At 38.8% G+C, this 22,614-nt stretch overlaps 2 protein-coding genes across 2 annotated transcripts in view; one reads left to right on the top strand and one right to left on the bottom strand.

Annotated features, from left to right (window-relative positions):
- zc3h12b (zinc finger CCCH-type containing 12B) overlaps nt 1-16,854 on the bottom strand; it is a 25,787-nt gene extending 8,933 nt beyond the window's left edge. Inside the window, exon 1 of the mRNA XM_052120847.1 lies at nt 16,021-16,854. Within this exon, the coding sequence (XP_051976807.1) occupies nt 16,021-16,212 (192 nt within the window). The 5' untranslated portion in view covers nt 16,213-16,854. The remainder of the gene's footprint in view (nt 1-16,020) is intronic.
- On the top strand, nt 16,849-22,614 carry LOC127639034 (zinc finger C4H2 domain-containing protein-like). The gene is made up of 5 exons (XM_052120853.1): nt 16,849-17,032; nt 17,629-17,800; nt 18,626-18,798; nt 19,019-19,181; nt 20,359-22,614. Exons 1-5 carry the CDS (start codon nt 16,980-16,982, stop codon nt 20,470-20,472), a joined length of 675 nt encoding a protein of 224 aa, XP_051976813.1. The 5' UTR covers nt 16,849-16,979; the 3' UTR covers nt 20,473-22,614.

Raw genomic sequence — 22,614 nt, 5'->3', positions numbered from 1 at the left:
GAACTACCTTTAAACATTAAACACAACTAATTTGATTACTCACCTTAAAACTCGATACAGCAAGGAATTAAATTAGTTTATTTAAGTTAAGTGGAGGCTATTTTAGCTAAAACGAGACAAGCTTCATCATTCAGAATTCAGCTAATGTAAGAATTTATTTTAAAAAACAATTAGGAAATATTACTAATTTAATGTGAGCCTAAATAGAAGCTATTCAAAAGTAACTTATTGTGAGTAAATGTTAATGTGAGATAATAATGGGCTTTTAGTTTCAGCGTTTTGTAATCGAGTTAACATTACACGATTTTAAGCCCGATTTTCGCGACAGTTTTGTGGAGATTGCCATCAAAAGCCTGAGAGCAACGATCGCAATGTATGAATTATCAAAGACGCGATCTTAGAGAATCGATGACGTGTTGCTGATGTCAGCGAGATATCCAGAATATTAAATATCTGGACCCGTCTACGATTCCAAATCACGCAATGTGAAATGTGTTTTGACTGAACACAACTGGATCGTTGACCTACAGCCAATAAGAGAGCAAGAAATAGGGCACGGGACGTTTCAGTGGGAGAAGTACTGATGTACCTGCAACAGAACATAAACTAGCATGGCTGCGATATCTAGAAAGTCTTATTGGACCGAAGAAATGGAGGACAATTTGTGGAACATTGGCAGGAGCACCAGTGCATATTTGATGTTTCATTTGAACTGTACAACAACCAGGAGGAGAAAGAGAAATTGCCTATTCTCTTGGACAGTCAGGTAAGCAAATAGGTAGATTTTTCAATAGGAGGTACTTTTTCATATTGTAACCAATTTAATTTATGATGCCTTGAGGCGATTAAAAACATACACATCATACTCTGAAATGCATAACATATGATCGTGCATTTGTTTTCGTATCTCGTATCACTTCTCACATGTACTCTGTTGTGAAATGTAATTTGGAGTCCAGGCAGAGTCGACAGGAATTTGTCAATAGTTCAATGTTTCATTCAACCCTGTCGCCGATTCGTCGTGTAGTTTGAAAACGCCACGACTTCCATGACAAGACAGACAGATGTGTAACATGCAGAATAAAGTTAATTTATATTGAAGTTGTTTAATTAATTATCAGTAATCAGTAAATGATCAGATATTAGTATCGGCACATACATTTTGTATCGGTCCATTCCAAATAATATTATACAGCATACAATGATATAATGCAATAAGAATATAATAAATATATGTGAAGAGATATTAAGATGTTAAGATGAATTTAAAAAAATCTTTTGAATGTTGAAAATGCATGCATGAAATAACACAATTATTTATAAATACTGTCATAAATTGTATTCTCCACAATACAACTACTGTATATATATTTTTATATACTCTTTATTTTATTTTTTTATTGTATGTGTATTTTATATTGTGTGTATTGTTTACTGTACATTGTTTATTATTATTGTGTTGTGTAAGTATGTGTACATTTGATATGTAAATTGGGTTGTGTAAACATGTTGTTTATTGTAATTGGTATATGTCTCGTCACTGTCATGACTGCTATGTTATACGGAACTGCACACAAGAATTTTACCTACTGTTGCACTTGTGTATATGGCAATATGGTGATTTGATTTGATATCCCACTCTTTTTTTTTTTTTTGCAGGGGCAGCAGAGGCTAACATGAGCAGTCATTTTTTTTAAACCCTTTTAACTCTTTCTTGCTCCAAATGCATCTTTGATCCTCCAGTTTTATATACAGTACTTTAGCAAAGGTCTAGGCACATTAGATATTTCACAAAAACATTTGCCTTAAGATGGTTAGTTTGTATCTTCTGCTTTAGTAAATATTTTAGGAAATATCAATTTTAGATTTGCAAACATTCCTTTTGCAAATAGAAGTAGAACAAGGAGTTGTGCAACAGATGATTTGACCCCAGACGCGGTGTCAGCCGATTTTGCAGGGGCTTCAGCCTCAAATATTTTGAGTGTAGCCCCGAATGTAATAGCCTATGTAAACCCCCGAAATCATAAGTTGCCTTATTTCATTGTGCTTTGGCTTTGCACATACTGCATACAGCCTGTAAAAATAGAGATAGGTCTTAAAAATAATCTAGCCTATAGAATAAGCTTCTTTGCTGTCGGTAGCCTATGGGCTCCGTTTCTTCCTCTCTGTTGAATATGCAGCAGGTAGGGGAGGAGCTAGCACTGTCGTTGACATCAACTAATGTTACTTAGTGGCGAGTTAACAGCGGTTAGCAGGAACGACAGCAAAAATGAAGCAAATTAGGCTTTGGGATTTTTCCGAAAGAAGTCAGTGGGTAAGAATTCAAATTTTTTTTGGTCCTTAAAGTCTGAAGAGCATCATCTGGCTGGCTTTCACCCACAGTAGGCTAGTTATTACCATAGGCTACGTTAGCACTTGGACCAGCATGCTTATCATCACATTTGAAGATAAACAACGGCTACACATTTCGAGATAAGTGTGCCCATTTCTAGAAAAGTGTAGGCTACATAACCTTGCTATTTTTCATGCTGTAGGTAGCCAGAAACACTAGTTTTATCCCACTGCACTGAATACTTTCCTTGTTTATCAGGTGTTGTTTTCGCTAAGGATAACCAATAAGCATTAACATAAAATGTATGTGTGACTTGTTTTGTTATATTAGTTTGTAGTAAATATACACTTTGATTTGATTCAGTGGTTTTGTAGAGGGTAGGAAAGATGAGCTGCAGACTGAGGAGTAGCAGCAGCAGCTGTGCCAGAATCAGGCATGGAAACTGGTAACAATTAATCAGTCACGTTACTTTAGAGAAAGTTAAAAGTGAAACAATGCCCCTAATGATCCTAATTAAAGGATTTTGACAGATGAACATTGAGAATTATATACAGTTCGATGCCATAGTGTGTCAATGAACTTAGACTAAAGTCATTCATGTATTGCTTTAACTTAGGATCTTATACATAATTTTGACTATTTATGTCAAAAAATATAAATTATGTATATTAAATATTTTTTTACATCACTTTACTCTCTATAAAATAACTCTTTTGTGATGACTTTATGGTAATGTACATGAAAATTCAAGAATCATGATAGATATTAGGGCAATCCCACTGATCTGCTCTTCCCAATACATTTTCTTCAATGTATTGGTCTACAATTTGAAATATGTAGCACTTGATGAATTAGTTGTTTGAAGCTGATTTGCAATAAGTTATGTGCTGTATCTGTTCTTTTGCATCACAGATGATTCAGGGAGGAGAGAGGATGAGTTAGTCGAGGATAGTACTAGAGAGAGAGAAACAACATTAAGTGATGAGAGAGTGAAATATAACAAGTAATGAGAAGGACACCAAATAGACAGCAAGAGGTGAATAGTGTATGTTGTATGTTGAATGTGTGTGTGTTGAGAGGGAGAGAGAGAGAGAGAGAGAGAGTGTGTGTATGTGTGTGACTGTGTGTACATAATGTTAAACTAATGTTAACATTAAACACCTTTTGTCTCTCTGGTAGCTTTCTGGTGGAAGGAGAGAGAAAAAGACAGCAACACTTGATGAGAAGGGAGAGCGACAGGAGCAGGTGAAAAGAGATTGACTGAACTCTCTAGGACAGTTGTTTTGTTGACTTAAAATGTAATATACCAATACACAACAGTTCATATTATGTTCTACTAAAGTCTCACACAATTAAGATGTACTTTGACTGAAAGTAAAGTGTTACTGTAAAAAAAACACTTTGCATAAAATGGTCTGGGCTAAGCCCCGGATGTCCTTCAATGCTGAAACGCCTCTGTTTGACCCCACAGAGCCCGGATCTCAACATCATTGAGTCAGTCTGGGATTACATGAAGAGACAGAAGCAAATGAGATAAACACATAAAACTGTGGCAAGTTCTCCAAGATGCATGGAATCTGCCAACAAACTTGAAAAACTGTGCTAAGTGTACCTAGGAGAATCTGTGCTTTTTTAAAAGAATAGGGTGGTAGCACCAAATATTTATTATTATTTTTTTATGTTTACTACACTTTATTACATTATATACTACATTATTTGTGTCATTATTCTTGAAAAAAATACTCACTGTATAAAAATTTTCACAACTGCCTAAAACCTTTGCACAGTTCATTTTATTGTAATATGTTACAATATCATTATATTATGTTGTCAGCTATTTTAATGAGGTGAGCATACTGTATACTTAGAAGACAATCGCATGACGCATGAGCCCATTTGTCACAAACGGCCCTATGGTTTGTGTGTGTTGTGAGTCATGGTGAATATCTCTCTATATATAGGAGGGAGAAGACAACGGGATTGGTCAGGCTGATTTGCAGCAAGGTGTTGCTGGGAAAACTCACATTAATTACAGCATTCTCAGGTCAAAACTTTTTGATAACATTAGCCATTTAAATATGACAAAAAGGAACCTTTGGGTGGGGTTATGTTTGAAGGAAATTATACTGTGGCAAATTAACTATGTTGAAAGGAAACAAAAAGACGTACTATGATGTCTGTTTAGGAGACATTTTCTTAACCCTTGAATTCCACGTCAGTACCAACTGCTAACAGTGAAACATGCAAATGGACATTTAACTGTATCAGTTTAGCAAATTATATAGCAACACTCACATGCTTATTTACAAACTAGCATGCACTTGTCCATCTAAATTTACAAAAATGATTTCACTTTGAATTCTTGAATATCTGCTTTTATATATGAGAACATTACCCAGTCCTTAAAGGATAGTTCACCCAAATGCTGTCATAATTTTCTCACCCTCATGTTGTTACAAACCCAAATTACTTGCTTCTGTGGAACACAATTGTCAGGCAAAATTTTAGCCTCAGTCACCATTCACTTTTATTGTATGTAAAAAAGATGCAGTGAAAATGAAGTGTGACTCAGGCTAATCTTAAAGGTTCACCCAGTAAGTTTTACTTATAAAGAAATGAATAGTAATTGAAATGTGTATAAAATCATGACCACTCATGTGGGATGAAAGGTTTTGTCATATCAGTAACCTCGTAAAAGCTCTTTTATTCTACATGGATCAGGGGCACCCTCATGGGGGCAGTCATGTTAGCATCACATGACCAGCTGAATACTACTCACTTAATCTCAGTAACTGCCATGTCATGGGACACGTTCATTCATGAACTAAAATAATCCTGGTTTACAATGCATAGTGAATTTCTACAATGGCATTGGTAACTGAAAACTACTGTGTTTGAATTATGCGGCATTCAGGCCACAAGGTGTTGGTGTAAGCCAATGTAGCCACTTTGACATACTTCAAAAAATGATTGAGTGCAACTTTAATGCTAACATCAGAAATAAAATAAGCCTGATGGGTTCGGAACAGCATGAGGGTAATTGATGACAGAATTTTCATTATTGGGTGAACTATGCCTTTAAGCCAATTAATGTACATCTCCCATTACAATTCACAGCTGTTTGAATTACACTTATTGGGGGCCTGGGTAGCTCAATGGGTTTTGACGCTGACTACCATCCCTGGGCTCTCGAGTTCAAATCCAGAACGTGCTGAGTGACTCCAGTCAGGTCTCTTAAGCAACCAAATTGGCCCGGTTACTAGGGAGGGTAGACACATGGGGTAACCTCCTCATGGTCCCGATTAGGGGTTATTGGTCGCTCTCAATGGGGTGTGTGGTAAGTTGTGCATGGATCGCGGAGAGTAGCATGAGCCTCCACATGCTGTGAGACTCCGCGGTGTCATGCACAGCGAACCACGTTATAAGATGCGCGGATTATTAGGCAACCGAGACTTGTCCTTCACCACCCAGATTGAGGTGAGTAACCGTGCCACCACAAGGTCCTATTAAGTAGTGGGAATTGGCCATTTCAAATTGGGATAAAATAAAATAAAAAATTATTTAAAAAAACTTATTTAAAAAAGGCTTTCTTTAATCTTAAAATTTGTATTAAAGACAAGTAATTCACTTCAATCAAGGTTGATATTTCATGTTAGTGTTTCCAAAGTGAGTCTAGTCTAGAGTGAGGGTATGTGAATATGTGTGCGTGCGTGTCTCTGTTTGTTATTGTGTGGGGTGAGAAGGATGTGTATGTGTAGGTTGAGAGAGAGAGATTGTATGTGTGTGTGTGTGTGTGTGTGTAGAGAGAAAACCGATAGCACCATCCAGCTACGAGAGGCTCCTCTGCGCTCATGACACCGGTTGCCTAGCAACGCAGCCCTGTCATCAGCTAACTGCTTTTTAGCAGTCACGACTAACACAACGCAGTGTTCACTGGGAAAGCCTGGATCACACACTTACAGGCATGCAAACACAGTGTACATATTAAATGTACACTTTTCGAAACCATACAGCGCTTTATCTGCAAAGCAGGATGAATGTATAAACCACCACACATGCCTGCTTCACTAATTTACACCTACACGCACTGCACTGGAGCTTTCCTTACAGATGCCGAGTGTTATTGGTGCTTGTTTGCATTAGAGACATCAAACTAGAAATAACATCACTTTAACATGACAGTATACACAATCTTCCCCGCTCTCTCTCTCCCTCTGCAGATGTGCGGTACTGAAGACTTTCTTCCCCAGCGTGACAGCTACCACTCTGAGTCGTGACGCTGACTCCAGTAGCATGTTCCCTTGGGCACTGAACCACAATGTCTGCACTTGCAAACCACGGGCCTGGGCTAGGGATCAAGTCTTTAACAACAGTTCTCTAATCAGCTGCACTGTACAATCCGTGTCAGCAGTCCACAACAGATCAAATGCACTAAATTCAATAAGAATTAAAAATAAATTAAATGCTTTGTAAAAAAAAATGTACTTCATCATAAAGGCGCAATATTTGCCACCTCGCATTTGATTCTCAGGGGCATTTGTACCTTGATGAGGGCAATTTGTTTCTTATACACAATACTGATGATGCACAATAGTGTAAATACTTAAATGTAACCAAATCATTAACATTAAAAAGGCGTAAAACCAAAAACTTGGCCAAGAATAGAAGATTAAGAACTATGTCGGATGTTACAAATAGTAATTATCATAAAAAAACAGAGCAATTCATTTCGTGGGCTTTTTTATTTTTAAATGTTTTGCCACATTTTAAGTTATGGAAGCACTTAACTCATAGGGTGGCTTTTTTCCCCTTGCTCTAATTTAAAGGTATACTGCTTCAGGTCAAAGGGATTATTCCACAGTGTTTCTACAGTACCAAATTGATGCTTAATTAATTAAATATACACTCTGCATGTGCTGCATGCTGCAAAGTGAATGTGTGAAGCCGCTCATACGCTCAAAACACCACATTTTATGAGCATTACACATTGTGCTTGTTGTAGTAGATGACAGAAGAGAGCACTCATTTACTGTGACGTGTGCACCGTCTGCAGCCTATATATTTATATAACTAAATTGCAGCATTTTGCGCTTTAATAATCGCACTGGGCCATTTAACCAACTGCTTATGTGTGATGGTGTGATGCAACCATCAAAACATCAAGTTATTCCCACAGAAACGAAAACGCCTTCACTTCAAAATAAAAGTTTGATTCAGATTCAGCTTAACACATATCATTTAAGAAATTGTGACAGAAATGTTTATAAAAATACATTTAATTTTTATAATTTTTTATTATTATTAGCCTATTATTATTATTGAACTGGTATCACAAACAACGTGCTGTTGTACTGAACAGAAGTTTTCATCAATGTTTTAATTAATATGTGATGCTCCGTTGTGCAGCATTTTATTTGTCAAAAATTAGAGCAATGTTGTGTTTTATATTAAGTGGTGAGGATATACACTAAAGCACTTATATAAAATAGATAAATTGTTTTCTTAAAAAGTAATTGTTCGGAGTCACATGACGCTATGCGAGGAGTGCACGTGTATGCGACGAGCTCTGCGCACTTTGCTAGTTTTTAGTTATTTTTGTGTTATAATCCGGTGAGATTTGATACACCCTGCAACATATTTGCTCTTTGAAGTCAATATGTAAAAAATGTTAAATCATCGGGCTCTGGAGATATAAAAAGACACTTATGTGCTCAAGCTGAAACCTCTGACGGGCCTGCAGACCACGGACTTTAATGGCACAGAGGGAGAAATCCAGCATCAACTGTCCAACATGTTTGTGATGCTGATGAAAGATGTTGCAGACTTTTAATGAGCTCGCCCTCAAGGAAATTTTTCAGGTCGGACTTAATGAGCCCATCTCTTCCTTGATGCCTTGTGGTCGCAGTCCCCTCAATCTGGCCCAATATATCAACCTCGCCCTGCAGATCATTGGTTCCACGCTCACTGTGGGAGAGGCCAGAGTTCCACAACATGGCCGCCGCCAAGCCAGAGTTTCACATCATGGCCGCCAAGCCAGAGTTTCAAGTCATGGCCACCAAGCCAGAGTTTCACATCATGGCCGCCAAGCCAGAGTTTCACAGTCATGGCCACCAAGCCAGAGTTTCAGCGATATTGCCGCAAAACCATTACATTTACATTTATGCATTTGGCAGACGCTTTTATCCAAACCTGGAGTTAAGTGCCTTGCTCAAGGACACAATGGTGGTGGCCATGGGGTTAGAACCTGTGACCTTCTGATTAACAGCCCTGTGCTTTAGCCACTACGCCACCACCACTCCAAACCAGCATCCCACATCATTGCCAATGAGCCCATGCCTGCCATGGGCAATGAGCCAACGTTGCCAGCCTCCTCGAGGAGGAGAAGGGATTTCATCTCTGAGTCTCAGCCTGTGTTCATAACCACAGAGGTCATTCCCGAGACTCTGTCCTTACCCACGACCACAGAGGTAACTCCCGGGACTCTGTCAATGTCAATGACAGAGGTCGCTTCCAAGTCCATGTTCACAACCACGGAGGTCATTTCCAGGTCTCTGCACATGTTCATGACCACGGAGGTCGTTTCCAAGTCTCTGCCCATTTTCACGAACACGGAGGTCCTTTCGAGTCTCAGTCCTTGCTCCCGACCACAGAGGTCATTCTAAAGACTCTGTCCAGGCCAGAGTCAGCTCCAGGCCAGGTCACAGCCATGCCAGAGTCAGCTCCAGGCCACGTCACAGCCACGCCAGAGTCTACTCCATGCCATGTCACCACCACGCCTCAGCCTGCTCCATGCCATGTCACAGACGAACCTCAGACTGCTCCATGCCATGCCACAGCCAAGCCCAGACTGATCCATGCCATGTCACAATTTTCAGGATACAGAGTTAATTGGTCTAAATCTGAAGTAGGGTTGCACAATTATAGCAAAAATCATAATTGTCAATTATTGTTCTTGACATTGTAATTGCAATTATTAATGTCGATTAAAATGTTTAATTATTGTGATGTTACAAAGTAAGCAACCATGTGGTTCTTCAGAGTAGCAGATTTCAATGGTGGATATGAGTTATGCTCCAGTTTCTTTTAAGCATCTTTTAAGCATTATATTGTATTTTATTTTATATTGTAACAAAGTTTTTAAGGTAAGGCAAATTAAAATTATTGTAAATTGATATCTATGGTATAGAATAAATGTCATTATTGCTAAAGTACTGGTTAAATTATTAGTCCACGTACAGTAAATAATTATTAACTTTAAATCTGCGTTCGGTAAGATTTAAGGTGGCTAGACAGCGGACCAGTCATCCCGTTAGATCTTCAATGGTGTTCATGTTAGATCATCGTTAGATAATTTTTGGCATCAGTGGTTGCACTTTGGAAATGAAAAACAGTATTTTCCGATCAGAGTTTGTGCGATTCATGAAAATGTTAAATCTACCAATACCAGCTACGTGGCAAATGAGTCTTATAAGAGCAGACGCAATAACAATGACGGTGATTCCTGAAATATGCTATTCATGCCATATTCTTTATGTTGGCTACACTTCCAAAACACACAGTTAAGCTGAATTATTTTATTGCTATTTTGTACAAATCAAATTCACATTGGCCTACTCATTAACATGACAAAACAAAACTGTTATTACATGAATAAATTGTACACAGAAATCGAGCAACGTGACAAACTCTCCCATTACAATGACTGCTGTCACTCACAGCAGGTTTACACTGTTTGAGAGCTGCATTTCGACGCAAGATCATGAATGTTCTACACTCTCACGAATGCTCTCGTTAAAAACAAAGCTGTCTAATCAGCATAATTATAAATTATTTACACCGCGTCTGTGCGTTGATTAGAACAGGATAATTTTAGTTTTGTCGTGTTGCTCATTTGCAGTGTATTTAGCATCTACGTTCAAAGCGAGCGGTGCAGTATGCAATGAATCCAAAATAATTACAAAGTGCTTTTCACTCTTGTCCTACAGCTTCTTTTCGAGTGTCAGATGATGTTTCTTCAGTATTAATTTTCCTGTGCCACCATGAACAGAGCAAGCATCTGGGCATTCAGATGGTGTAAAACTTGTGCATTAGTTGTCATTACAGATAGGACGGAGGACTAATCTAAGTGGCTCTGATTGGCCATTGCCGTTTCCTTGCTCAACGGACATGTCTGTGAATGGTTAGAATACTCAACCGCTGCAAAAACACGTTGTAAATAGAAACCATTGACGCAACTGTAGCAGACTTAATTTGAGCGCTGTAATCGTCAATTTTCACGATTACATAATCGTGGCAGCCGTAATCACGATTAACTTTTCGATTAATTGTACAGCCCTAATCCTAAGCTTTGGCTCTGACTGCGTACTGCCCAGTAACGGCTTTTCAGCTGGGAGCCTTTCAATGGCCCAAACTGGGCATTAAGTATTTGGGTATTTTATTTGCAACAAATTTATTTGATTTAGTCAGAGTTAATTTGACCCTTTAAAAGAAAGGTTTTTGAGTGATGTGGGCAGGTGGGCTTCATTACATTTATCTATGATTGGGAAGGTTAATGTTATTAAAATGAATTGTATCCCAAAATGTAAATACCAGCTACAGTCTCTCCCTGTAGATGTCCCCCTCTCTTATTTCAAACAATTTCATAGCAAAGTGAAGTCCTTTATTTGGAATGGTAACCGTCCCAGGTTACATTTCAATGTTACATAGGCCGATTGACAAAGGTGAGCTAAGCCTACCCAAGATTTTCGATCAAACTAACTGGAGAAGTTAAGTCACACCCCATTATCTCGCATTTGCATGTGGTTTGGACAAAAGTGTCCAGAGTGTTAAATTTGGACATTTATATAAATGTTGCCTCAAGCATATGTCTGAACCCTAAATTACATATTAATAAGTCCCCTTTCTACTGGTCAGAGTGGATTGGGAAGGGGGTTTACTAAACTCTGTGAACTATATGAGAGTGGAATACTGAGATCTTTTGATAATTTTGTTCATCATTTTAAGATTCATAGATCCCAGTTCTTTAGTTATTTACAGCTGCACCATCTGCTCTGTACTATTTTTGGAAGTAGTGTACACCCGCCTAAAGTGGCAGATACTTTGGAAATGGTGATTACTGCTTTTGGGAAAGGTCATGAAGCATCTGTGTATTACTCCCTGTTAATTCAGAGTCTGGGCGATGGAACTTCATCTTCATTCAAGAGATTATGGGAGAAGGATTTAAACCTGTTATTGGAGGAGGGAGTGTGCGGGCTAGGAACCTTAAAAAGCATCAAGTCTGCATCTAGAGATGCAAGGGTCTGTCTGATGCAATTTAAGTTCTACTGGACCCCTTCTAAATTGTATAGGTTGAACTTTCATTTAGCCCCAGACTATGTATCCTGGGTGATGGGATGACTATTGATATTGGGGACAGTTCTTTAAAAAGTTGGGTCCTAGCCAGAGACATGATTGGTAAGAAATCATCCTCAGGGGATGGAAGTCGGCTGGGGCACCCTCATTTAGGGAATTGCGCGGTGAGATGGGCAAGGTGGTAGCGTTTGAGGAGATGTTTGTTTAGAAGGCTAGGGAAATGGGATTTGTTCATCAGGAAGTGGGGGGGATATTTGGCTATTTTGGAGGGTTCTCGAGGAGTGGCTGTGGAGAGAGATTTGTAGTTTAGTTGGTTATGTGTTTTATTGATTTTGTTTGAATGTATTTCTTGTTTTTTTATGTATTGTTTTGTATTTATTTTATTTTGATGATCTAGTTGTTGGTGACCTGCAGTAGTGCTTGTTTTAAATAGCCTTGTTCTATTTTCATTTGATTAAAGTTTGGATTAATTTGATAAGACACAATTTTGACAATTAAATTTAAACTTTTGTATTAAAAAAAAAAACTATTTTGAAAACATGGAATTTGGGAAAATTTTAAATATAATTAAGAAAAAATATAACTGATTTCATTGGGTCCTACATAAAAAAACTTGAAGCAATGTTTACTTAATTGAGAAACACTCAAAGGAAACATGCTATTGGATGTATTATTTACATATATAAATTGATTTACAATTTCACATTTGAATAGGCTAAAAGAGCATATTACCTATATATATATATATATATATATATATATATATATATATATATATATTATATTTTTTTTTTTTTTTGCAGTTTTAGCGAAATAGGCATCGAGAATCGTGAAATTTTTCTACTATCAGTATCGACTGCTGAAATTTTGAAATTGTGACAACACTTTCTGACAATAAGCGATTTTGGATGCAGGGATGGTTTCTGAAAATGTATTGATACCAATAAATGTCATGTTGTGATCTAACAGTTGATCTGAAAACTGTGGGAAATAACTTAAGAATAGATCATTATAAAAATTATAAGAATAAAGACTTAAATATCAGACAGAATATCTGAAGTCAATCGCCTGTTCACTCACCCATATTCATTATGACATGTCTGATGTGGAACTGATCTGGAACTGCTGCTGAGTGGGTGGGAGAGGTCTGTGTGCATGGTGCCCAAGAAAACAAAAGCAAGAAAACTGAAATATTCCTCATTGGGTGGAAAGAGCAGAGGTTGCATACAATCAGCCTTTGTGGGGGTAAGGTGTCCTATAAAACATAAAGGAGTTGGTGAACAAACACAGTCCGTCCTCTGTCATGCCAAACTCCTCGCTGACTGCAGGGAGACAACTGCAGCATAGTGAGTGAAAACGGCCGTCTCATGGTCAAACAAGAGGCCCTTCATGTGGGGAAAGCTTTTAGTGAGCTGAATACGACCACAACGTTCCAGTTTTTAAACTCACAGGTCATATCTCAAATATGTCCACATGTCTAAATGTCCTAAAATAAATCACACAATACACTGTGACTCAAACAGCCAGCATAAAAACAGCACAAGTATACTCAACAGACAGACCATAATCAAGCCGAACAACACAATCTGTCCTCCTTTAAAAAGCTTCCCTCCTTCTCCTTTTCTTTGCTCTTCTCCTTTCATTTCTGCCTTGTTTTCCTTCTATTTTACCTTCTCTTCTCCTCACCTCCTCCACAACACAGGCTTACAATCAGCAAGGCCACCATGCACTCGAGCACACACACACACAGGTTTATACTGGTTTGTCTCATAGCAACAAGTGGAGTGAGTCTCTTTGCTGGAGCTCATGGCCAGATGAAGCCCATTTAACCCCACGGTGCAGCTCCGAACTCAGGCCCTCAGTCTGAAGACATATTGGGTGCCAGCATCTAATAGTTATAACAACGTAGTCACACATGGACACAAACACACTAAAGATCAAAGTATACTTACTGTACGTGTTGGTCATCGCTCGGCGCAAAGTATGCGTAAAGCAAATTTTGTCATTTGCACAGTCCGCGAGCAGCCCTGATTTTCTTGACACATGGACAGCACAACAGTGCACGTGACTACCATTGACTATACTAAAAGATTATCACAAAGCAAACGTAGTGTGCATGCTTCAAACATGTTCGTATTCAGTCATGGTCAAAAGAGTATACTTTGAAAATCAATACGGTTTACCATGTGTTATTCAATCCGGAACGGCAAAAAACAGAATTATACCAGACCTTAAAGGCTAAAGTTAACTTCAATTGTCAGCATTTGTGATCGCTCTGCTCACTGTGTGCATAATGCAAATTTTGGCATCAGTACAGTCTGCACGGATTGTCTGCACATAGCCCAGATTTTCTCAACATGCAGACAATCCTTGTCTGTGTGCATCATTCATGCATGCACCTTCCGTTGGCTAGACTAAAAGATTATCACAAAGCAATCGTAGTATGCATGCATCGAACATGTTCGTATTCGCTCTTGTTAAAAAGAGCATACTTTGAAAATCAACACGGTTGTGATCCAATCCTGAATGCCAAAATACAAAGAATACCCAGGCCTTAAAGGCTAAAGTATACTTTGGTTATCCACATTCGTGATCACTCCACGCACAGTATGCAAGATTCAAATTTCGTCATCAGTACAGTCTGCGCGGGCTGTCTGTGTATAGCCAAGATTTTCTGGACACACGGACAGTCCTCATATGTGCACATCGTTGGTGCATGCGCCTGCCATTGACTGGACTAAAAGAGTATCATAAAGCAGTTGTAGTGCGCATGCGTCGAACCCGTTCATATTCGCTCATGGTCAAAAGAGTATACTATGAAAATCAACACAGCCGACCAGGAGCGATCCGATCCGGAACACAGAAAAACAAAGTATACCCAGTATCCATGATACAAATTTCATCATCAGTACAGTGGATAGACTTTCACGACACACGGACAGTCACCATCTGTGCACATCAGTGCCATTCATATTCGTTTGTGGTCAGAAAAGTATACTTTGAAAAGCAGTGCAGTTTACCTGGCACGAGCCGATCAAGGAACACACAAAAACAAAGTATACCAGGGGCTTAAGTTCTACAGAGATTACTTTGGTCTGATCAGTCTTTGTGCATTTGAGGCACTAATATCTGTGTAGGATTTCCTGTGGTACTATAACACACTTTTTAATTAAAGGTGCACTCAGTAATTTTTTATTATCTAGTATTCTGTTGACAAACACTGACACCAAGGGCAATGTATCCAGCATCATTCAAATACAACACCTTTTATTTACCAATGCCATTGTAGAAATTCACTAGTCAGAGTCAGTCATGATTAATTTAATCCATGAGTGAGTGTCCAAATATGTATGAATTAACCTGACACCGTCCATGTTTCCTGTTCTTTCTGACAACAAAGCATGTGAACATGACATCATCTTAATTACCACTTCAGACTTGGGAAGTGGGATACTTCGGATAGCAAAAGAAGGCAGAATAAGTGAGTAGTATTTGGCTGGTCATGTGATTCTAACATGGCAGCCCCCATGAGCAGACCCTCTCACTGTAGAACAAAAATGCTTTTATAAGGACTGGAGTCTTCATCTCACGTGAGTGCTCATAATTGTATGCATGTTTCAAAATTTTAGTTCTTTAAAAGTGAAACTTTTAAATGAGGAAAAAAATACTGAGTGCACCTTTAAAACAGTCAGGTTTAAACACATTGAGATGCTGCAGCAACTTCAGACCCGTGCCCTTCTAACATGTCAGTGCGTCAGACAAGGGCTTTGTAAAAAATGTCAAACAAGTGTATCTGTAATAGGACCATCCAAATGTTTTGTATCAGTTTGCACTTTGAATGGCTACATCAATTCTCGTGCAACATTTCCGCTCGAGGATCCTGCAAGTGTAATTCCACACGCACGGCACCTGCTGCTGGTGGGAAGTTATTTTAGTGATAAAGAGTAAATAAAAGGCCTGCTCAGAAAGGAAAATGTACTACATAACGATCCTCACGCGTGTGAGAGATAAAATGTTTGTGTGCCGCGCGCTCCCTGTCAAACTTGCACTCCGTAAATCTCTGTAAAACGTGAGTCGTGAGCATCAGTTGTCCTCGTGACTTATATATAGATCAATTCGCCGTTTGCATAAACATGCCCGTGGTGTGTATTTAACAGAATCACGCTGACAATATGTAATTTCTTGTTTTGCGCCACGAAAGGGACAAAAAACAGTCTTAACTATTATGGAAATAAACAGCTTGCATTGCGATGTTGCTGCTGTGAGTTGGCTCCTCGGTCGTGTTCGCTCAGCTCTCCTGCGACACTCACTCAGTCACTCAACACACACATACTCACTTTAGCTTTAGTGCAATCTTCTTCGTTGCCGTCCTCGATGTTTACGATGATACTGGAGCCGGCGTCGGGTATATCGCTGCTGGACTCGGCAGTTCCGAAGCTCACTCTGACCCGGAAAACCCGCTGGATGTGCGGGATGCAGCGCTGGAGCGCAGGGCCTGCACCGGCGGGCGCGGCGAGCTCCAAAACCATTTATCAGACGGATAAATAAGCGATCACGACGCGTTCCAGAACACTAGCACGCATTCGCCCTGCGTCCTGCTTTATGGGTTGAAAATGGGGGAAAGAGAGAGAGTCGCTGGAGGAAGAAAGTTTGTCTGCGGCCGAGCATAACGGCAACCGTACGGGACGCGCTACACAAGCATCTATCATCCATCTCCATCCCTCTTTCTCCTATCGCTCTCCCTCCCTCCCTCCCTCCCTCCAGCGGCCCCGACTGCACCCACCGCCTGCGCTTCGGCAACACGTCGGACGCCCCCTGTCGCTGCGCTCGGACGGGCAGAGCCACGGAAAGTACGTGTTTGCTGCCTCCGTCACGGAACTTCAGAAACACGTGGGTGGCCGGGACTCCGGTAATGCAGCAACCTAGGTTAAACATACCTCGTACACGCTGAGCGTTAACGGTAGACACGAGTGAATGTATATCATTTCAGAGTATATCCGTCAGACCCTCAATACTGTTGTTTAAAAAGGTTGCGAAAGTGGCTGCTGAATTCTCAAGAATGAAATATCAGCCCGGAAACGCTATTATAATGTAATAAACGCGTACTAAAGCAGTGTTATTAAGCACGCTGTCCCTTTAAGCCTCGCGGTGGATTGTGGGAAATGTAGTCTGCGTCGTGTTGCTATTTTCCACAGCTGGTTAGCATTTCTATTGTCTTTCTTATGAGAGGGTTATCGGCAACTGTTCTTGTCCTTCGTATAATTCCGACAACAGTCTTACAAATTTATAGTCCATCATGGCGGAGGAGCAGGAGATAATGTGCAAGCTAGAAAACATCAAAGAAATACGGTAAGAAATGCTGAGATTGATCTTAAAGCAGATGACGCTAGCCTGTGCACAACATCTGGCTAATTCCACTTTGATCGCACAAACCCGGCACATTTACCATTAATCAATCGTTTTAGCAACAATCCATTCATAGTGCTAATAATGTGAAGCGATTATCTTTTGACTGGTGCTTTGTGTCGGTTTTGTTTCTTAAGCACATAGCAAAAAAGCGTGAAAAACACGTAGCTTTGACCTAAAAACTGAAAACATCTAAACCGAATCTAAATTAAATTTCATTTCTGATGAAGTCGTTGATCTCGCTGTTATTTTAGAGTGGATGGGTGTGGAAAAAAAACATGCTGTTGTGGTTAGACACGAAACTAAAAAGCCAAAGCTTCGTTTCCTGCAGAACAGTTATAACACGTTAATAAAGTGATTATAAAGCCCTCAAACACACACATATGGTTGTCAAGATCAGTATTAATGTGAATATCTAGATATGTTATTAATTTAAAATTGTATGTACACCATCACAAGTCTTAAGTCTCACTTTTATATTGTCATATGTTATCATGCACTGCCTATTTGTTGAAACTGTGTTTTTTGTGGTTGTGTAGGAATAAGACGCTTCAGATGGAGAAGATAAAATCTCGAATGAGGAGTGAATTTGAAGCTCTGGAATCAGAAGAAAAGCACCTGAGAGAGTATAAACAGGAAATGGATCTTTTGCTGCAGGAGAAAATGGCTCATGTAGAGGAGCTGCGTCTCATACATGCTGATATTAACGTGGTAAATAGAGAAAATATATCTATCTATCTATCCGTCCATCCACACTTACTATGACTTGGTATGTTGCATACAATAACACACAAAATATATGTGACCTGCCAAATAAAAACAAATTTTGAGTTTTATTAAATGAATAGTTCACCTGAAAACTTTCTCGTCATTTACTCACCTCGTGTCATCCCGTATATGTGTGATTTTTTTTAAAACTATTACAAGTGCAAGAAAATGGTGACCAGATCTTTGAAGCTCCAAAAAGCACATAACTGCTGCATAAAGGTAATCCATCTGACTTCAGTGGTTTAATCCATGTCTTCTGATGCAAAGTTACCAGTATTAGGTGAGAACAGACCAAAATATAACTAATTTTTCTCTATAAATCTTGACATCAACAGTCTCCTTAGCAATCATGATTTCAAGCTTGATTAAACTTCCCAGTGCCATCTGCGTATCTGTCAAGCACTAGGAAGTGTAATTGAGCTTGAAATCATGTTCTTGCCAAGAGACTGCAATGGCAAGATTTACAGTGAAAAAGGAGTTCGATTTTGGACTGTTCTCACCCAAAACCAATTGAATCACTTTAGAAGACATGGATTAAACCACTGGGGTCATATTAATTAATTGTATGCTGCCTTTATGTGCTTTTTGGTCACCATTCACTTGCATTGTATGGACGTCTGGAGTGGCATGAGGGTGAGTAAATGATAAGATAATTTTATTTTTAGGGGAATTATTCCTTTAAGGGTCTGATCCGGTAACCTCTGTGTTACCAGGTCAGATTGGTAACCACCATTTTTATTTATGGAGTGGCCGTATTTCTTGCACCAGATGGAAAACACTATCAAACAGTCCGAGAGTGACTTGAACAAACTGCTTGAGACGACCAGACGTCTCCATGATGAATACAAACCTCTGAAAGAACACGTGGACGCCCTGAGAATGACCCTTGGCATGCAGAGACTCCCCGACCTCAGCCAGGAAGAGGAGAAACTATCACTTGAGTTAGTAACACTGTTCCTATGTGTCTGAGAGAGTGTGTGTGTAGCTGAGGGAAATCCTTAAAATTAGTCAGTGCAGTCAGTGGAGGAGTGTGTTTGTGACAGTGTAATTCGTAAAGCTGAGTCAGAGAATTCTGTAGCATTAGTAGGAAGGCGCAAGTGCATGCTATTTTTTTCTGAATGTGTGTGTGTGTTTATTTGTGTTTTCTACCTCTCCTTTCAGCTACTTTGAAAAGCAAAAGGCAGAGTGGCAGACAGAACCCCAGGAGCCTCCTATCCCAGAATCCCTAGCCGCGGCTGCAGCTGCAGCCCAGCAGCTTCAGGCTGCACGGAAACAGGACGCAAGGCAGACAGCAACATTCCGCCAACAGCCTCCACCTATGAAGGTGCTTCACACTTACACACACTTTTACTTTACTGCATCATTAACTTTGGGGTGTTTAGACACACAGCTGTGCATATAAGGAAACATGCCTTATCTACCTTCATGTACACATACTGGGTTTTTCCTGGCTCAAAATGAGTGCGCATCCCCTGGCAGAACTTTATATCTCGACTCCTTTATATCTCGACTCCCGCTCATATTGTGTCTCTTCCACGACTGGTTGTAGCAGCTCTGACCGCACAGAGAATGACAGTTTTGGAGTTTGTGTTTATTTACATGCACGCTCCCGTATTATATGAACTTTAATTATTTATGAAATAAAGATATATCGCCAAGCTGTAATCTGTGTTTCTGTGTTATTTATTCTGGCCACCAGTTCAGTGTCGGTCTGCTCGGCATCCATCTTCACCTGATTTCTACACTGAACACCGGAAACTCACATGACATAACCACAAGTGCCACCCCCTAAACAGAGACTGACTGGTCATCTTTTTATTAGCGGTGTAGAAAATGGGCAAACAGCTCTCAGAGAGAATGGGCTGTTGCGTCCACACATGCACTTATTTATTTTATATAATCGCAGCATTTTGCCGTCATATAATCACACAGGCTGACATCACGATTGCGATATGATTAATCGTGCAACACTAGTGAGAATCAGATCTTAAGATCAGATCATTTTAAAGGGCTTGCAAGGCAGTAAACAATGTAATTTACATGTTAAGAGAAATGTTTTTTTTTTTTTAGTTTTAATGCATTTGATGCAAATTACACATCCTCACTGCAGGTTTAGGATTTCTTCCTCAAGTTACTTCAGTGTATAATGTCGGTGGTCAAAACCTGTACCTTAGTGCCACATGCACTGGTTTTTGTAACTGCAGAGGCTCCCGACATGCTATCAAAATAAAAGTTTCTCTTTGCCGGCGTGTGATTCGGTGTGAATGTTCACTCTAGGTGAGAACGTCTCATTAGGAATCGATTGTTTTGATTAAAAATGTTGATTGCGGCGAGAAATCTCTCAAAAATTCACGTTTGGTGTGCAAAGGCCTTTAAAGATAGGCAAAAAAATGTTTTGTGTGTGTAAATATATTTATACTGTATATAGCGTGGGTGTGTGTACATGGATAGTATAAACAAAAATCAAAAGTTTATTGATTTTGTTGCTTTTCTGTTTCCAGGCATGTTTGTCTTGCCACCAGCAGATCCATCGGAATGCCCCGATCTGTCCTCTCTGCAAAGCCAAAAGTCGCTCACGCAACCCTAAAAAACCCAAGAGAAAACCTGATGAGTAGCGCACACACGCACAGCTAAAACCCCACGCCAATAAAAGCTTGAGGAATAACACAAACAAAACCCAAAATCTCAAGAAAAAAAAACGTAATACACTTACGCTCTCTTGCATGCACAATTCCAAACACACATTTACACCCTGACAGGGATCAGTTAACAAACACACACCCTAACTCACATGTCTGCACATTTACACATACACATATTGTCCTGAAGGAATGGATCATCTCCAGTCTGATCAATTGACCTCTAATAGTGATACTCATACTTTAGTTTATACTCTTCCTGCTTCAGTGAATGTGAGGTCTCAATCAGTAGCTCTTTGTCATCTCTTCATTAAATGGCTGTTTAAAGGTTTTATATTAGATTGTCTTTTCATTTTTATATGTGCTACCTTGGTATTGTGTTTGTACTGCGTCTGTAGCGGAAATGGATGGTGGTTTAGAATTTTTAAAGTGTATCCTTCTGTTTGTGCTTTAGATGAAACTAAATTCTCTGAAATGGATTTTGTCAATAGAGCAGTTTGTATGATATTCAGTTAATGCTTAAACTGATCTTTTAATAATATTTTTATTAATAATGTTATGATTTTCCTTTTTTATGACTCTTTTTAATATTTTTCCTCATGATCAAAGTGTTAATGTTTTTTCTTGTATTGTGTAACTATGCCCTGTTCCAGATATACAACATACCCATTCAATTGCAAAATTCTGGAACACAAGTTGAAGGGGAGTTCTAGAGCTCAAGTTTAGATTGAATCATCTTTAGTTTTGTGTGATGGTGCGGTTTACTTTATGTTGCATAGAAGAAAGTTCTGGAATTTTACCGAATGAGGATTAAGAGCTTGTAAGAGTCTTTAGTATTGAATCACTTGTGTTCATTTCTCATCTTTTCTGAGATTCAGTTTGTAATCATTAAAATCAGTGAAACTAACCAAATCTGGAACTCTTGTCATGCTGAATTCTTCATACAATACTGATTGATTTAATCTCTTTATCTTTTTCTCTCCCTGACACTCTATCTGTTGTCTTGATATTCATCTGGAATTTGACCTTTCGCCTATGACCCGAACAATGCAATAATCATTCAGCTCTTGCTAATCTCTTTACCAGAGTGCGCTTCTTCATTCTTTTTACACTGCGCTCTTAATCCTGAAGGGGGCGATATTTGCACTCATTTTTCATTTTCTTGAGTTTCTGTGCATCATACTGTGGAATGAGTCTGTTCTTCAAGGCTGCATGTCACAAAACATATCTGAATTTACTCATCTTTAAAAAAGTGTACATAATTTGTACACTTTTTTATTTGAGAAATGGCAAAGCAACTACAAATTTGAGGGTCAAATTACTAAAAAAATAAATAGTTAAATAAATGTTTATCTAGTAAACAGTTTGTTAACAAAATTACAGGAAATATAACTTGGGCTGGTGTTAGGGGTGATTGTAAAATGCCATTAAGGAAGAGTGTTTTTGGTCAATTAACTTTTGCCTTTAGAGCAACCCATGACTGGAATGATTAATTTGTGGGCATTAAATTAATTAAATCACTAAATAAATAAATTCCCCTTGTATTTAATTGTAGCTCTAGTTTGTGTCAATTTTCCTTTTACCATTACCACCTTTTACTATTTTCTGTATGGGTTCAAATTAAGAAATTGTCAACATTTTGGCTGGCATCTTCATCTGCATGAGTTAAAAAGAAATATCTTACTGTACCAAGCTCAGGTAGTGCTTAAATGGAAAATCAGTCCAACGATAATGCAGAAATGAAAATGGACAAAGACTTATTTAGTGATACAATGATTCCTTATGTAGTATGCATTTAATTATTTGTTTAACTTTGAATAATTATTGCCCTCCATGTATGCTTTGATTGAACTAATGTTATACTTAGCAAAGTTTTTCATTTAAATAAATCTAATACAGTGTGACCTGGATATTTGCTGATAAGCTTTTTGAGATTCTATCGCTGAAGCTGCTTTATTGCCTGGGTGCATCATTAATTGCATATTATGTGCATTCTTGTTATATTAATGGCTGTGTGTTTTATGATAGTGGATTTGCATCTCCTTGTATTCTTGTCAAAGAAGAGGTAAAAGAAAATGTATGGATGTGGACCTAAATCAGCACATATTTTAGTTTTAC

The sequence above is a fragment of the Xyrauchen texanus genome, chromosome 4 (genome assembly GCF_025860055.1).
Source record: "Xyrauchen texanus isolate HMW12.3.18 chromosome 4, RBS_HiC_50CHRs, whole genome shotgun sequence".
Classification (NCBI taxonomy): Eukaryota; Metazoa; Chordata; class Actinopteri; order Cypriniformes; family Catostomidae; genus Xyrauchen; species Xyrauchen texanus.
The sequence above is the reverse complement of the archived record's forward strand: the minus strand, read 5'-3'. Positions and strand labels throughout refer to the sequence as shown.

Coding starts and splice junctions, on each gene's coding strand:
- LOC127639034 (XM_052120853.1), top strand. CDS start 16,980: ATGGCGGAGGAGCAGGAGATAATGTGCAAGCTAGAAAACATCAAAGAA. Junction 17,033..17,628: donor GAAAACATCAAAGAAATACG/GTAAGAAATGCT, acceptor GTGGTTGTGTAG/GAATAAGACGCTTCAGATGG. Junction 19,182..20,358: donor AACAGCCTCCACCTATGAAG/GTGCTTCACACT, acceptor TTCTGTTTCCAG/GCATGTTTGTCTTGCCACCA.